The sequence below is a fragment of the Somniosus microcephalus genome, chromosome 10 (assembly GCF_052327205.1).
Source record: "Somniosus microcephalus isolate GS21.2 chromosome 10, FLI_Smic_1.0, whole genome shotgun sequence".
NCBI classification, from domain to species: Eukaryota; Metazoa; Chordata; class Chondrichthyes; order Squaliformes; family Somniosidae; genus Somniosus; species Somniosus microcephalus.
In genome coordinates, this window is record NC_140996.1 from 144,368,075 (window position 1) to 144,384,298 (window position 16,224).

The window sequence follows — 16,224 nt, forward strand, 5'->3', positions numbered from 1 at the left end:
TCTGAAGAGTTCCGGAGGTTCTTAAAGAACAATGGTGTTAAGCATTACACATCCGCCCCATATCATCCAGCCACTAATGGATTGGCCGAGAGGTTTGTTCAAACATTCAAGAAGGCTATCAAGGCAATGTGTAATGAAGATATACCCCTACAACACAAGGTGGATAACTTCTTGTTTGCCTACTGGAATGCGACACATGCGGTTACCAACCAAACTCCAGCCATGATGTTCTTCAATCGAAGATTACGATGCCGCTTGGATTTGGTTAAGCCAAACGTCAGAAGAGATGTGGAGAACAGGCAGTTTCAGAATATGAATGAAAGGCCGACCAGGAGTTTTAAGATAGGTCAACCAGTTTTGGCCCGGGACTACCGCACAGAGAAATGGCTGCCAGGAACGATCTGTACACGGCAAGGACCTCTAATGTATACCGTGGACGTTGGAGAGAGCATTGTAAGACGCCATGCTGACTAGATTCTAGAGTCACTGGAAAACGTCAACTCCACACCACGATCTGATACACCTGGCGATGAAACCGAAGTACCAATTGCATCTACCGCAGAATCGGTGATATTGGAAGCAGACGAACCAAACAACAACATTGATTCCGACTCAACCTTGCCAGAAGAACCTGATATCCCAAAGAGGCGTTATCCAGACAGAATCAGGAAGCCTCCTCAAAGACTGAACTTATAATTGCTTAACTTCAACCAATGTATCTAGCAACCGTAATTGTAATTAGTTATTATTTAGTTGTTAAATGAATGTTATGTACTGTTTATCTAAAAGGGGAGGAATTGTTGTGTATGTACCTTTAAGGGAATAACTGGTCTCAGACTGCAGTACCGGCAGTGACCACCCCTGTATAAAAGGCCCTAGCAGGCTTCTGTAGTTTCAGTTTCCAGGTTGTCTCCATTCAGTAAAGACTTGTTATAATCAACTCCTGCAGTCCGTTTCTCAATTATACACGGACATAATAGATATATACCACAAAAAGCAAGGGACCTAGTACTGAGCCCTGCTGAATGCCACTGGAAGCAGCCTTCCAGTCACAAAAACACTCATCAACCATTACCCTCTGCTTCCTGTCTCCAAGCCAGTTTTGAATCCAACTTGACACTTTGCCCTGGATCCCATGGGCTTTTAAATTCGTGACCAGTCTGCCATGTGGAACCTTATCAAAAAGCCTTGCTAAAATCCATATACACTACATCAAATGCACTACCCTCATCTACCCTCCTTGTTTACTCCTCAAAAAATTCAATCAAGTTTGTCAGACACAACCTTCCCTTAACAAATCCATGCTGACTATCCTTGATTAATCTGTGACTTTCTAAATGAAGATTTATCCTGTCCTTCAGAATTCTTTCCAATAATTTTCCCACCACCGAAGTTAGGCTGACTGGCCTGTAATTACTTGGTCTATCCTTTTCTCCCTTTTTAAACAAGGTACCACATTAGCAGTCCTCCAGTCCTCTGGCACCACACCTGAAGCCAGAGAGGATTGAAAAATGATCAGGGCCTCTGCTATTTCCTCTTTTGCTTCGCTTAACAGTTGGGCTGCTAAATGAAGTGATGCCCTGAAGTTGGTGCTCCATGTTAGTAAGGACATTTGTTACCCTCCATTGGCAGTTCCTACTGGCATTTCATAGAGCAATATTGACAGCAGTTCTGCAGGAAAACCACAATTTCACCTTTCTAGTTGAAGGATGCATGAAGATAATCATAAGAAAATGAGACTGCAATATAAGATGGTTATTTTCAATACTGCCATTACTTAGAAGGGAGTGCATGGCGAGGAAAAGCAAGGTAGAAAAATGGAAAGACAAACAAAATGAGAAAAATACCAATACAGAGTGAAGATGTAAAAAAAGCAATTCAAGAAATGTCATAAAACAGAGTAATAAAAACTGGAATTGATTGACATGACAAAGAGAATGTGCAGGTCAGTGAACAAATTCAAAATGCATTCAGATGGTAAGGTGGAGTAGTAAGTTGGACTTTAGTGTGATGTGACATTGCTTAAACCTTCCCGCTCAATCTACTCAGTTGCACATTCAGTCATTATGTGAAAGTATTGAGCAGAACCAGAGAAGTGATGCCTGTGAATTGCTCTCATGTATTTGTAGCAGCTGGAAAATTAAGATAGGGAGAGGATCACTGAGGAATGAGCAAGATATGATGCTGAAATAGCAGGAATACTGAATAAATACTTTGCCTCAGTTTTCACTGAAGATGCCAGCAAAGAGGAAATCACAATAGTGGAAGAAGTCAAAAGGGATATTATAACAGTTAAGAAGAAAAGGGACAGTGGCAGCATGGATACAAAATTGACTAAGTGACAGGAAATAGAGAGTAGCGATGAACGGTTGTTTTTCGGACTGGAGGAAGGTATACAGTGGTGTTCCCCAGGGGTCGGTACTAGGACCACTGCTTTTCTTGATATAATTTAATGACTTGGACTTGGGTGTACAGGACACTATTTCAAAATTTGCAGATGACACAAAACTTGGAAGTATAGTGAACTGTGAGGAGGATAGGTGTAATGTATGCACATGTTTTGTCACATGATTTGGTATGAGCATGCTCAGTTCGCTCTGGCCTAATAAACAAGCACATGGACTAGCAACTTATCCTGTCTCTGCCCTTCAGTTGTTCTACCCAAGTATATTACATTTTTGGCGATGAGGATGGGATCCCAAAGCAATTTTTATGGATCATGGAAGGACACGGTGTTCAACCTTCAAGTGGACAAGTTTAAGATGAATTTGTGACACCTAAACTGAATTTTTTGCGATGTTTTACCGTTAATGCTCATGCAGAATCGTCTGTGCTTCGCCTTCGTGTGTATGTATACACAGCAACAGCGGCGTTGATTCTCACAGGTACACAGGTAGCATGCTGAGTCACTGCTCGATGGGATCGGGACAATCATGGTCGTGCCTACAGGATTCATCAGAAGCCTCAGCATGTATGACTGAGCTTGTGAACCATTCAGTTCTTACATTGAGCGGATGGAGATTTTTTTTAGGGCCAATAACATTATTGAGACCGACGGTGCAGATGAGATTGTTCAAGCTCAAACTGAAGTAATTCATAAACAGAAGAATGCATTTTTCTAATGGAGATTGGGTCAGATGTCTATGGAACGTTGACAAACCTACTCATGCCAGGGAAAGCGAAGAATGCGTCATTTGAAGACATTGTCGAGAAACTCAAGGACCATTTCGACCCAAAGTAGTTAGAAATAGCAGAGAGCTATAAGTTTGGTACCAGAGACCAAAAACAAAGTGAAACCATCAGTGAGTACATTGCAGCTCTTAAGAACCTATCTTTGCATTGTAACTTGGGCACATGTTTGGATCTTGCATTACGAGATAAGTTTGTGTGTGGACTGGTGGATGAGCGCACACAGTCCAAGTTACTGAACACTCCTAACCTAACATTTGACATAGCATGCAAAATTGCCCTATCTATGGAGATGGCGTCTAAGAATGCTAGGGAGCTCCATCCAACTCAAGTAACTAGTGCAGCTGAGGTCTACAGTCACAAAGCCACCGCCAAACCTAAAGCTGTGAGATCGAGTCAAAAACATGTCAGTGAGAGCAGTTCAGTGAATTGTTATCACTGCAATGGAAATCACTCACCACAGTCCTACCAATGTGAAGTGTTGTCACTGCCAGAAGCAAGGCCATATTTCAACAGCTTGCAGAGCTAGATCTAAAGCAGGAAGTAAGAACCATCCTATTGGCAATGCAAAGCAATGACAACAAAAGACAGGAATTCACAATATTGAAGTGAACACACCTGATGTTGAAGAACTAGGCATCTACAGTATCTATTCCACTAGCGGCAATGCTAGCAGTCATGAGAAAGACTTGTGTACAAAACTTTTGCTCAGTGACCAATATATTGATATGTGTATCGACACGGCGGCAGACTTTTCTATCATGAGTAAGGACACATATGAGAGTATGTTTAATCAAGTACCACTTACAAAGAGTACCATAGAGTTAAAAACCTTCTCTGGAGAAATCCTAGAGACATGTGGACAAATGGAATGTACAGTTCAACACAATGGCCTGTCAGTAAAGCTGCTTATTATTGTAGTGAGCTACAACAACAGGTCAACTCTCTTGGGCAAAGACTGGTTGAGAAAGTTAAAACTAGACTGGACAAACATCTTCAGTGTAGCAACGTGACACAATGCTAAACAAGTACGAAAGCATGTTCACAGACAGTTATGAGGACATCACTAGGTATGACACGCATATCCACATCAAGTCCAACATGAAGCCTATCTATTGTAAGGCAAGGCCGGACCCCTATGCATTGAAAAGTCAGGTGGAGGAAGAGTTAGTGAAGCTCAGAGAATGGAGTGCTAGTAAAAACTGACAAAAATGAATTGTGGTAGTACCCAAAGCAGACAAAACTGTATGCGTGTGCGGTGACTGCAAAGTTACTATCAACCAAGCAGTTGACGATGAGCAGTACCCATTACCTACATCACAAGATTTGTATGCAGCACTATCTGGGTCAAAGGTTTTCTCTAAGCTTGATCTGTCGCACGCTTGTTGACAGAGAGTCAACAGAATCTCCCCATCAACACACACAAGGAACTGTACTCATACACCAAGCTGCCATATGGTGTAAAGTCCTCCCCCAAAATCTTCCAGGCTATGATGGATAAGATTTTGCAAGGAATTCCAAATTGCTTATGCAATCAAGATGATGTGCTGATCGCAACAAGCAGCGAGAAAGAAAATTTAGAAGTTTTAGATATAGTGCTTCAAAGGTTGAATGCCCACAATGTCAAATTGAAAAGGAGCAAATGTGCTTTTCTGCAGCCCAAGGTTGTGTACCTTGGTCTGAAAGTTGATGCAAATGGCTTGCAACCAGTTAAGGAAAAGGTTGATGCTGTCATCAATGCTCCAAAGCCACAGAACGTGTCCGAGTTAAGATCTTTCCTTGGAATGGTCCAGTACTACACACGTTTCTTACCTGAGTTAGCGACCATGTCAGCTCCATTGCACGAGCTCCTCAAGAAGGATGTCCCGTGGAATTAGACGAAAGCGCAACAGGAAGCTTACGACACTTGTAGGAGAAGTCTCTCTAGTGATGCTCTATTTATACACTACGACACAGAGCCTGAGTTAAGTTAGCGTGTGATGCTTCTAGCTACGGTGTGGGAGCTGCAGTGGTTCAAGAAAGCAGCTCACCACCACCTTCTCAAGGGCAATTAGGGATGGGCAATAAATGCTGGCCTTGCCAGCGACACCCACATCCCCATAAACAATTTTTTTTTTAAATAAGCGATGTAATGGATGACGGCCAAGAGAAACCAGTCGCATTCGCATCGCGAATCATCACAAAGAGTGAAAGAAACTACATGCAAATTGTAAAATGACACACTCGCCATAGTGTTTAGAATCAAGATATTCCAACAGTTCCTGATCAGCAGAAAGTTTACCCTGATAACCGATCACAAACTGCTCCCAGCAATATTGGGGCCCAAATCTGCCAGCCCTGCAATGGCCGCATCAAGAATGCAGTGTTGGCAGTGCTGTTGTCACAATATCACTACACGATTGAATATCGCACTTCATAGCAAAACGCAATTGCAGATGCCTTGTCCAGGCTGCCACATGAGGACTTGTGTTGGGAGTGAAGGTGAGATTTTCATGCTTGATGCAGTTGACGAAGACTTTCACGTGAATGCAACTCAAATTGCAGATGAGACTCAAAAGGACTCAGTACTGAAAAGAGTGTATGAAAACACCTTGAATGGATGGACTGATCAGTGTATGGACACAGAATTGAAACCATTCCATAACCTTCTGAATATACTGAATTGTCTTGTGAGCAAGGTTGTATCAAGTGGGGAAACAGAGTGGTGGTACCTACTTCTTTGAGAGATAAAATTCTGGCCGAACTTCATACTGAACATCCAGGTGTCGTCAGTATGAAATCAATTGCAAGAAGCTTTGTTTACTGGCCTTGTTTGGACAATGATCTTAAATCACTTGTCTACAAATGCAGTGTTTGCCAAAATTGCAGAAACAAACCACCTAAAACTCCACTACAACCCTGGTCATGGCCAAGTAGACCTTTTCAGAGAGTACATGTAGCCTCCTATGAGAAAGCAAATGATTTTTCCCTGGTACTTGTAGATAGTCAATCAGAGTGGATTGAAGTGAAACACATGGGTTCAAATACTACAACTGGACATACCCCAGCAGAACTCTTGATGAAGAGGAGATTGAGTCTTTTTCAGCCGAATTTGACCTTGAGTTGAACCGAAACAGTTGAGTCAGAAACATTATTATGACAGCAATCAGAAAGAACGCAGTTTCAAACAAAATGTGTGTTTGTGTTTTCAATCCCCCTGGCAAGTCGAGTTCACACAAGTGGGATGTAAGAACCATAGTAGAGGTTGGTGGAACCAAGAGTTACTTGGTTGAAATTGGTGACAAAATCCAAAATGTTCATGTGAAACAAATCATCTCTGCTAGAGCTGAACCAAGACATGATCATGAACCACCTGATCATGAACACATTCAATTTGACTCAGTTCAGACTTCAGTAACTGAAGTACCAGGTTCAAACAAGTCTGAGACAGAAACAGGTTCATCTTTGAGTTCTGTACTGGCCTCGTTAGACGTGCTCCTATCTAGTTAGACCGGGTAGGTAGCCGTCCTGCTTTGCGGCTTCGAGTTCCGACAGCAGATCTCCAAGGTCGCGGAGCTTCTGGGGTTCCTTACTCGTCAACCTGTCAAAGAGAGCCCTTTCAATGGCTTCGGGCGAGCCGTAGCTTTCTTCTAGCCTCGCCCAAGCCATCTTCAACCCCGCTGGCAGACGTCCCACATTGGCCACTTTTATCCTGCATGCCTGTCCGGCGGACTCTGGGCCAAGCCATTTGATAAGGAGGCCGAGCACTTCTCCTGCCGACAGGTCTAAGCCCGATATGGCATCGTGGAAGCAGGACTTCCAAGCCCAATAATTCTCCAGCCTGTCATCAAACTTGGTTAACCCTGTAGTCACCAGCTGGGTGTGTGCAAGGTATTTGGCAAGGTCGTAGGTACTGGGACCTGTGCCAGGGTTGCCTTGACTAGGGACTCTGATTTTGGGGGTCTTAAGGAAACGAAAGGAGGTTTGCTGCTGACTTTCTCTATTCAGCGTTCTATTCCTCTGCACCGTGTCTTCCGTCCTGCTGGGGGAGACTCTGCGGCTTGAGGCACGCTGTCTACTTTGACCTTGGTTGGTAACTTGTGGCATGTTATATGAAGTGCTTGCATCTGTAGAGATGTGCGGGCCTTCATCCCTTTCTCTTGTAAACTGTATGCCGGCATGCTCGCTCACGTAATCTATGGTGCACTGTCGTGGACTCTGCCACGATACGGGAATTAAAGGTTTGTAAGCTGTCTCGGGATCAGCTCCCTCCAAAATTGCCTCGAATACTTGTGTCTCAGCTAATGCAGCATCTATCTCTTTTTGTTGCTGCAGAACTTCTAATGTGGCTTGGAGACGGGCCTGTTCAGCTTGGCGTTCAACTTGGTGACTGCCCTATTCGGCTTGGAATCCGGCCTGTTCAGCTTGGAATCGGGCCTGTTCAGCTTGGCATTCAACTTGGTGACAGGCCTGTTCAGCTTGGAATCGGGCCTGTTCAGCTTGGAGTCGGGCCTGTTCGGCTTGGAGTTCAGCTTGGAGACGGGCCTATCTTACTTTTATTTCTATTTCACTCTTCGCATGTGCAGCTCTGGCTTGAGCTGCTACTAGCTTAGCCCGTGCTCTGGCGATGGCCACGCTTACTCTAGAACCACCTGATGACCGTGAACCAGCTTGCGATCTGACGTAACCGGAGCTAATAGACCGATTGTCACCTTCTACAGTTTTGTCTGCCCGTTTAAGGTCTTCTCCTCGCTGCAAAGCATTTTCGTTATTATCTTCTGACATGTTGATGTGCGGTAGGTGTGCTCTACGAAGTTAAGGCTTACACTGGGTTCCTCCTGCTCCGCTCTTCACAGCTAGCCATATTGCTATCTTTTCACTGTACTGGCCTCGCTAGACGTGCTCCTATCTAGTTATCCAGCAAGTTAAACACTCATTCAAATAATTCCTCGTGAAGCCGTTTCGCTGTTTTGAAGCTTTACTTGAACAAATTTGTGAAACTGTAAACAAAGACAAAGTATGTTTTGTACATAAACTGAGTACTATACATTCGATATTACATAAGATATAAACATATTTACAACAGTAGAATAGACTAATTGTATAACTAACTAACATTTGGACTGTACTTCTGTAAATATCAAATATTAACCTTTTATAAACATAGTGTTATCAAAATACTATGCTGACAAAGTTACTATCATGCTAACAGACAAAGATACTCACAGATATTGCACCTGGCCTAACATATGAGATCAGATTACATTGGATTGAGAATCCCTCATGGCAGATTCTCCATTGCTCTGCTAGGTTCTTTCTGGAAATCTACTTCCTGGGTCAAACAGGAAGAAAGGTAGAAAGGTCAAAGGACCTCTGCTACATACAAACACTGCTAACACAATAACCACCACCAGAGGGTGCTATCTGCATGTAAAATGTCCATAAGTCCAGAACAAGTTCGGAACCAAAACAAAACAGCCTGAAAATTGGTTCAACACCAAAACCTTCCGCAAACCTGTTATTAAACTAGATTTGTCGTTCATTTAAAAAAAAACAGGAGTTTTTGTTATGTGGTACATGTAATGCTGGGAAAGGTGGGACCCTAGGTTTGTTGTATTTGAGAGGGGAATACATTAAAAAAAATTTAAAGGGGGAGAGCAGTGTAATGTATTATCACATGTTTTGTCACATGGGTTAGTATGAGCATGCTCAGTTCGCTCTGGCCTAATAAACAAGTACATGGACGAGTAACTTATCGTGTCTCTGTCCTTCAGTTGTTCCACCCAAATATATTGCAATAGGGATAGACTTCAACAGGACATAGACAGGCTGGTGGAATGGGCGGACACGTGGCAGATGAAATTTAATGCAGAAAAGTGCAAAGTGATCGATTTTGGTAGAAAGAACGAGGAGAGGCAATATAAACAAAAGGGTATAATTCTAAAGATGGCGAGACCGGGGGTATATGTGCACAAATTGTTGAAGGTGGCAGGGCTGGTTGAAAAAGCGATTAAAAAAGTATACGGGATCCTGGGCTTTATAAATAGAGGCATTGAGTACAAAAGCAAGGAAGTTATGATGAACCTTTATAAAACACTGGTTTGGCCACAACTGGAGTATTGTCTCCAATTCTGGGCACCACACTTTAGGAAAGATGTGAAGGCTTTAGAGAGGGTGCAGAAAAGATTTACAAGAATGGTTCCAGGGATTAGGAATTACAGTTACATGGATAGCTGGAGAAGCTGGAGTTGTTCTCCTTACAGCAGAGAAGATTGAGAGGAGATTTGATAGAGGTGTTCAAAATCATGAGGGCTCTAGATAGAGTAGATAGAGAGAAACTGTTCCCATTGGCAGAAGGGTCGAGAACCAGAGGACACAGATTTAAGATGATTGGCAAAAGATTCAAAGGCGACGTGGAAAAACGCAGCGAGTGGTTATGATCTGGAATGCACTGCCTGAAAGGGTGGTGGAGGCAGATTCAATCATGGCTTTCAAAAGGGAATTGGATAAGTACCTGAAGGAAAACAAATTGTAGGGCTGCGGGGGAGTGGGACTAGTTGAAGTGCTCTTGCAGAGAGCCGGTACGGGCTCGATGGGCCGCATGGCCTTCTTCTGTGCTGTAATGATTCTGTGATTCTATGAAAAGAGATACTAGGTAAACTAGCTTAAACTTAAGGAAGACAAGATCCCAGGTCTAGGTGGATTCCAACGATGACTACTCAAAGAAACTAGGCAGGAGATAGCATATGCACTAGTATCCATATGTAAAAATTCAATAGAAAAAGGAATAGTGCCAGAGAACTGGCAAACAGTAAAGGTCATTCCTATCTTTAAAAAGGGAGCTGGATCTAATCCAGAGAATACAGAGAACTATATCTTAACATCAGTGGTAGGAGAGATATTAGCATTGTTCCTAAAAGATGAGATAACAAAACATGTAGCGACCAGAGAATACAATAAAAATGAGTCAGGATGGATTTCTAAAAGAAAGGTCATGTTTAACCAACTTTGCTGAATACTTTGAAGAAATAACAGAAGAGTAGTCAAGGGCAATGCAGTGGATGTGGTATACATGAACGTTCAGAAGGCGCCACATAAGAGACTCATAATAAAGGTCAGAGTGTGTGGAGTCAGGTGCCAGGTAGCAGAATGGACTGAAAGATCACTACAAAACAGAGGGTAGGAGTTAAGGGAAGTTTCTCAGACTGGCAGACGGTGTCCCGCATATATCTGTGCTGGGACCACTATTGTTTATAGTGATTTGGACTCAGGAATTGAAGATACGGTGTCGGAATTTGCAGATGATAGTTAATAACGTGAAGGACAGCACCAAAATACAGGAAGACATAAACAGGTCCGCAGAGTGGACAGATAAATGGCAAGTGCATTTTAATGTAGCGAAGTGTATGGTGGTTCATTTGGTAGGAGGAATAAGGAGGCCTTTTATTCCTTGGAAGGTAAAAATGGGTTAGTGGAGCAAAGAGATCTGGGAATACTGATACATAAATTGCTAAAAGTAGTAATGCAAATTGCTGAGGCCATAAAGAGTACAAAGCACTGAGGTTCATTTCGTAACGAATGGAATACAAAAGCATGGGGATAATGTTAAATTTATATCGAACCTTGGTTAGACCACACTTGGAATACTGTGTGCAGTTCTGGTCGCCATATTACAAAAATGATATTAATGCATTGGAGAAAGTGCAGAAAAGATTTACAAGGATATTACCAGAATTGAGAGAATGCAATGATCAGGAAAAATGAAGCAGGCTGGGGCTCTTTTCTCTGGAAAAGAGAATCCTTCTAACGCCCTTTAAAATTATGAAGGAGTTTAATAGGTTGTACTTGAAGCAACTGTTTCCACTTGGAAGTACATCGAAAGCAAGAGGCCAAATATAAGATAGCCACTAACGGATCAAATAAAGATTTTCAGATAAATTTATTTGCACAGGGAGTGGTGAGAATGTGGAACTCACTTCTACACGGAGTGCTTAAGAAGAGCCTTGATGTATACGTGAGAGAAAAGGGAAGAGGGGGATATGGTGGGGTGGGAGGAGAAGAGGTAATTCAAGTGGGAGGAGGCTCGTGGAGTATAATGAATGGCATAGGCCAGTTTTTGTGTTCTAGAATCAGTGTAATGCTAGGCATGTGCTGTAGGCCTGGGAGGAAACTACCCTTCAGTTGCCAGCTGAGAAAAAATCAGAGTAACATACAAAATATGAAAGATAAAGGGATTTATCAACCAAATAATTCACCCCTAACCTAGGTGAAAATATTAAAATATTAACTTCTTGTTTGTTGAGGCACTGGGTAATGCGATACAAAGTTTTTCACTGAGCCATAACATTTATAGAGATGCCAAGCTCAGTGTTTTAGAATAATAAATCAGTAATAACCATGATCCACTGTTTTAAAAAAGCACGTTTCACATTTTGTTGCTCATCATGTTCCTGCACGTCTCTCCTTATCAGGCTTCCCACCTGGATAGAATACAATATGCTGACTTCCAGATGGAGTCAATCAAAGTAGTAATAGGCAAGGCCCAGGAGTTCACTTTTATTTTTCTCTTTTATTGACGCCACCAGCTTTCAGTTCTGAGTGACAGCGGAAGTAACAATGAGACAGGATTGGTAACGTCTTCATTGCAAAAGACTTTTTCAAAAAGGTCTTCAGTACACGCTCAAAACAGAATGCTGGTTTTGTTAAATAATACCACCCTGCACGGTCCAATAAGCTGGGAGGCATATGTTTTAACCAGATACCAAGTAATAGGGCACAAGGAGCTACTGCTGAAATTCCTAATGAATTTTAAATATTAACTCAAACAGCCTGAGTTACTTGTAGTTCTTCGCCATGCATTATCAGGAAGAGGTAATTCTTTTACCCATGGTGGTTTCCTAGATGATGAATGTAATTTTCCTGGAGAGCATCCCTTTGTGATGCAGTTTCCTTGTCGGGAGTCCCGTTGCTCAGTCTATATTTGTCTATTATTATTATTACAATGTAAGTAAGTTTGGGAATATTTGTCTTATTTGAATGTGCGAAAGAATACCTTTGTGGTGATGGTGGTTAGCATTTGACGCCATCCAAGAATGGTTTAGAGGCAAAATATCTCACTTGTGGCAGTAAACCATTTGTCTTGGAGAAAAGACATGAAACACCGCAGTAAATGTGTTTGCGGAAGTTTGCCTGGAATTTCCGTGAGGGTTCTCCCGACCGTCCAATGTAACTCCGGTTAGGACGGTGTGTAACTGGGAGGGGAACTTGGAGGCCATCTATTCTACTTATAATCAGAATGGCTGTAACATGTAAGATTATAGTAATATACATATATGTGATTGTTAATATCTAATTTTAATCCATTATTTCTGCTGTTTACAGCCACACATGTGTGATACGAGGTCAAGTAGTGACAGCAGATGGCACCCCTTTGGTCGGTGTTAATATCAGTTTTGTCAACAATCCCCACTATGGTTACACCATCAGCCGGCAAGATGGCAGGTACTAAGCTTTTCACAGATGCATTATTCAAAGATTAGCTTTTTATACTTCATTACAAGACAGTTAAACTTGCATAGTGTTCTATGATGCCTACGTCCCTCCTTCCCAACCAAAAAGCAATATGAAGGGTCAGTGGTGAAAGAGTGATGGAGTTGGCAGTCAGTGCCAGTGACACCTCTCTCCAGGTGCCACGAGTACAAATTCTGGGTGATTTGGTGCTACCCACACCCAGGAGTTTGTTCGTCCTGCCTTCAATACCCCGCCCGCGCCCCCCCCCCCCCCCCCCCCCACACCCAGGAGGGTTTTGAGGTCTGAACAAGTGAAGTTGTCCATTCTTCTCCTTTGGCTTGCTACCATGCCCTGCTGTCCTCTGGGCACAGATGGCACTTGAGGGTTTGGAATTCTGTCCCAGTGTAATACAAATATTGGTAAGACATGCAATGAAGTAATTTGATAGAGAAATGAACGAGCCACACAGTGTTCCTGTCTTACCTGCTTGCCCTTTCCTCCCCTCCCCCCTTGCCCCCCACTGTGCTGCTGAAGCGCACAGGCTGAATTGTGCATTAAAAAGGCTACACAGGAGTCTGCTGCTGGTTCAGCTGTTGGCAGCGGTTTTGCACATGAGCAGTCCCTGCATACTTGCACATATCTCACTCTCGCAACACTTTATTTTAAAGGTGGAACAGTGGCGTAAGTCACTTTGAGGAAATTCTAGGCGTCGGGAATTCCCTCGAGGCTTCTCCCACTCTGCCACCGTCATTTTGATGAAAAGCCTGTTTACATGTGTAAAGGGGATTTCAGCTAAAGTTAGAATAGGCAAATGGGGAAGCGCCAATGAAATTCACCCCTATAGTACAGTGCTAGTTACATACACCTCTGACCTGGAGTTCAAGCGGCAGGAATGCCAGGTGATCAAATCCAGACAGAGCAGCTGTTGTTAGCGATATCTCACAATGTGGAAGCAAGCAAGAAAGAAACCAGTCTAGTGCACCTTGTCCCACAGCAAATAAGCCACAATTGCAAAAAAACCCTCAAGAAAATTAAGTTGTGACCTTAACTTACTACAGGTAACATATACAGCATATTGTACTCCATACACCAGACTGACTGTGAGCAATGCCATGGGACAACTCTTATTTTATATTCAACATAAATATTAAGTGAGGCAGTACTTTAAAGGACAAATGTTTCACTAATTGTATTTGAATCTGTTCTGTGCTTTTGATGGATGACTCTGGTACAAAATAAGTCTGTTCTTCCAAGATTGCATATTAATAAAAGTGTCTGAGTATCAATTTATTCGAGGTGTCTACCTCCTGATCAACAAGCTTGACCTTTATCTGCTGCATTTGTTCCAAAGTACAATCTGTCAAGAAGTTGACAGATGCTGTTATGGTTAATTTTCCAACTTCGGAATCCTGGCAGGAGCTTCGCCTACCAGCAACATGGGTTAGAAATTTATGCACACACTGTGCATAGTTTTCTGTCCATTTAAATTGATGGTTAGAAAATCATGCACAGTGTGCACCCGCATTTCTGATGTGCGTTGCTGTGGAGATCCTTGCCTGCTGGCAGTATGAAGTGGTAAAATTCTACCTGTAGTGTTATTTTATACAAAGTAAATCTTCTTTTGAAAACAAATTGTCTTCTTCTCTCCTCCAAATACTAGCTTTGATTTGATGACTAACGGAGGGGTTTCGGTCACGATACACTTTGAGCGCTCTCCGTTCATCACTCAGGAGCATACACTCTGGCTGCCGTGGGACCGTTTCTTTGTCATGGACACTGTTATCATGAGGCATGAAGAGAATGAGATCCCAAGCTGTGACCTGAGCAACTTTGCACGTCCCAATCCAATTGTCTCGCCTGCGCCATTGACGGCATTTGCAGGTTCATGCCCGGAGAAAGGTCCCATCATTCCTGAAATACAGGTACCGTGTCAAGAAGCCTTTGCTCCTCCACTTTTATTTTCATTCTTAATGTTTACAAGGAACACTGCAGTAAAAATCATTACGTGATAATTACACTAAATTGGTCGGAATGTGAACATATTCCGAATCAAACTGCTAAATATAGGGGTAAATATTATGATTTAGTGCTCCTGGCGCAGATCATTGCATGATGGTAGTATATCAGAAATTCAGCAGCCTGATGTACAGCCCACATGATTTTCCATCCATGATGGGCTTTTAAAACTATTATTAAATAGAGGCATGACCATAGAAAAACATGAAAATCATCATATCCTCTTAAGATGTTGACTCGGTCAAATTTAATTGTAACAATTAGCAGGACTCTATACACAATGGGTTGTGCATTGCCCTTTCCTCTCTAGGACCTTGGTTTGAATCCAGCTTAGACTATTGGAATGAAAGTCTCAGCCCTTTGCTAGATTGCTGGCTCTAGAGTTTAGCATGGAACAAAGTTAAGCAGTCTCAATCTTTTCATAGTGGCTGTGGGTCCATGGCACATAACTGTCCAAAATTTGTACCAAATGGTATTCTCACTCATAAAGACTATGACGGCTCATGTGAGGAAGAATAACTCAGAACTGAACAGCACTCAGTTTGACCATTACTCTTCAGGGATTAAAGGGATGGATGTTCCCACAGAAGTAGGAGTAACACAAATGCATCACACTGCTAGACCCCAATTTTGCAAAGAAAAGTACCAGCATTCTGAGGCAGGGAAAATTAGAAACTTGTTCCAACTAATTACAATACTGCCACCCTGCTGCTACTAATGAAGGGAAAATTTAGGCGACTTTTCAATTGGCTCCTGCCAGTGCTGCTCTTGAGCCAAACACTAGTAGGTACACAAGGGTGGGCTACTTGAGTTTTATTTACCCTGTGGGAAATGCCCGGCCACAAATAGCCACTCACAGATAAAAACCTCACAGTGTGGAGAATCAAAAGCACAAAACTTGCATCCTCTCATTCCATGGCACAGTATGTTGGAGGATTGTGCTACCAAACTGCTCCAAACCTCTCTAAGTTCCTTGTGCAGTCCTAAAGAATTGTGACAGAATGCTAACTTTTTTTTTCATTTATTATTTGCTACAGTTCTTTCTACCTTTTATGTTCACAGGTTTTGCAAGAGGAGATAAATATCCCAGGTAGTAAAATGAAGCTGAACTATGTCAGCAGCCGTACTGCTGGCTACAAATCAGTCATGAGGATTAGTTTGACTCACCCCTCCATCCCATTCAATCTAATGAAAGTACATCTCATGGTGGCTGTGGAGGGCCGACTCTTCCAGAAGTGGTTTCCTGCTACCCCTGACCTATCCTATTATTTCATCTGGGACAAAACTGATGTCTACAGCCAGAAGGTTTATGGGCTATCTGAAGCATTTGGTAGGTTTCATCATACAACAGACAGCTTTTGTGTTGATTGACAGAGGAGGTGATTGTGATGTAGAAAACAGTATCTGTAGGTTGGTCTGGGGTTTGGTCACAGTGAATCAACTTACTATAGTTACAGTTTTTATCATCTTGCTGATTTTCATTTTTTCCCCCTAATGTCTTTACAATTTCCTCTCTTAGGCCCAACCCCC

At 42.5% G+C, this 16,224-nt stretch overlaps 1 protein-coding gene across 3 annotated transcripts in view; it reads left to right on the forward strand.

Annotated features, from left to right (window-relative positions):
- tenm4 (teneurin transmembrane protein 4) overlaps positions 1–16,224 on the forward strand; it is a 934,100-nt gene that overhangs the window by 796,467 nt on the left and 121,409 nt on the right. For all 3 annotated transcript variants that reach the window (XM_085998898.1, XM_085998899.1, XM_085998901.1), the window contains 3 exons: positions 12,550–12,669; positions 14,339–14,600; positions 15,757–16,024. In XM_085998898.1, the coding sequence (XP_085855024.1) occupies positions 12,550–12,669; positions 14,339–14,600; positions 15,757–16,024 (650 nt within the window). The remainder of the gene's footprint in view (positions 1–12,549; positions 12,670–14,338; positions 14,601–15,756; positions 16,025–16,224) is intronic.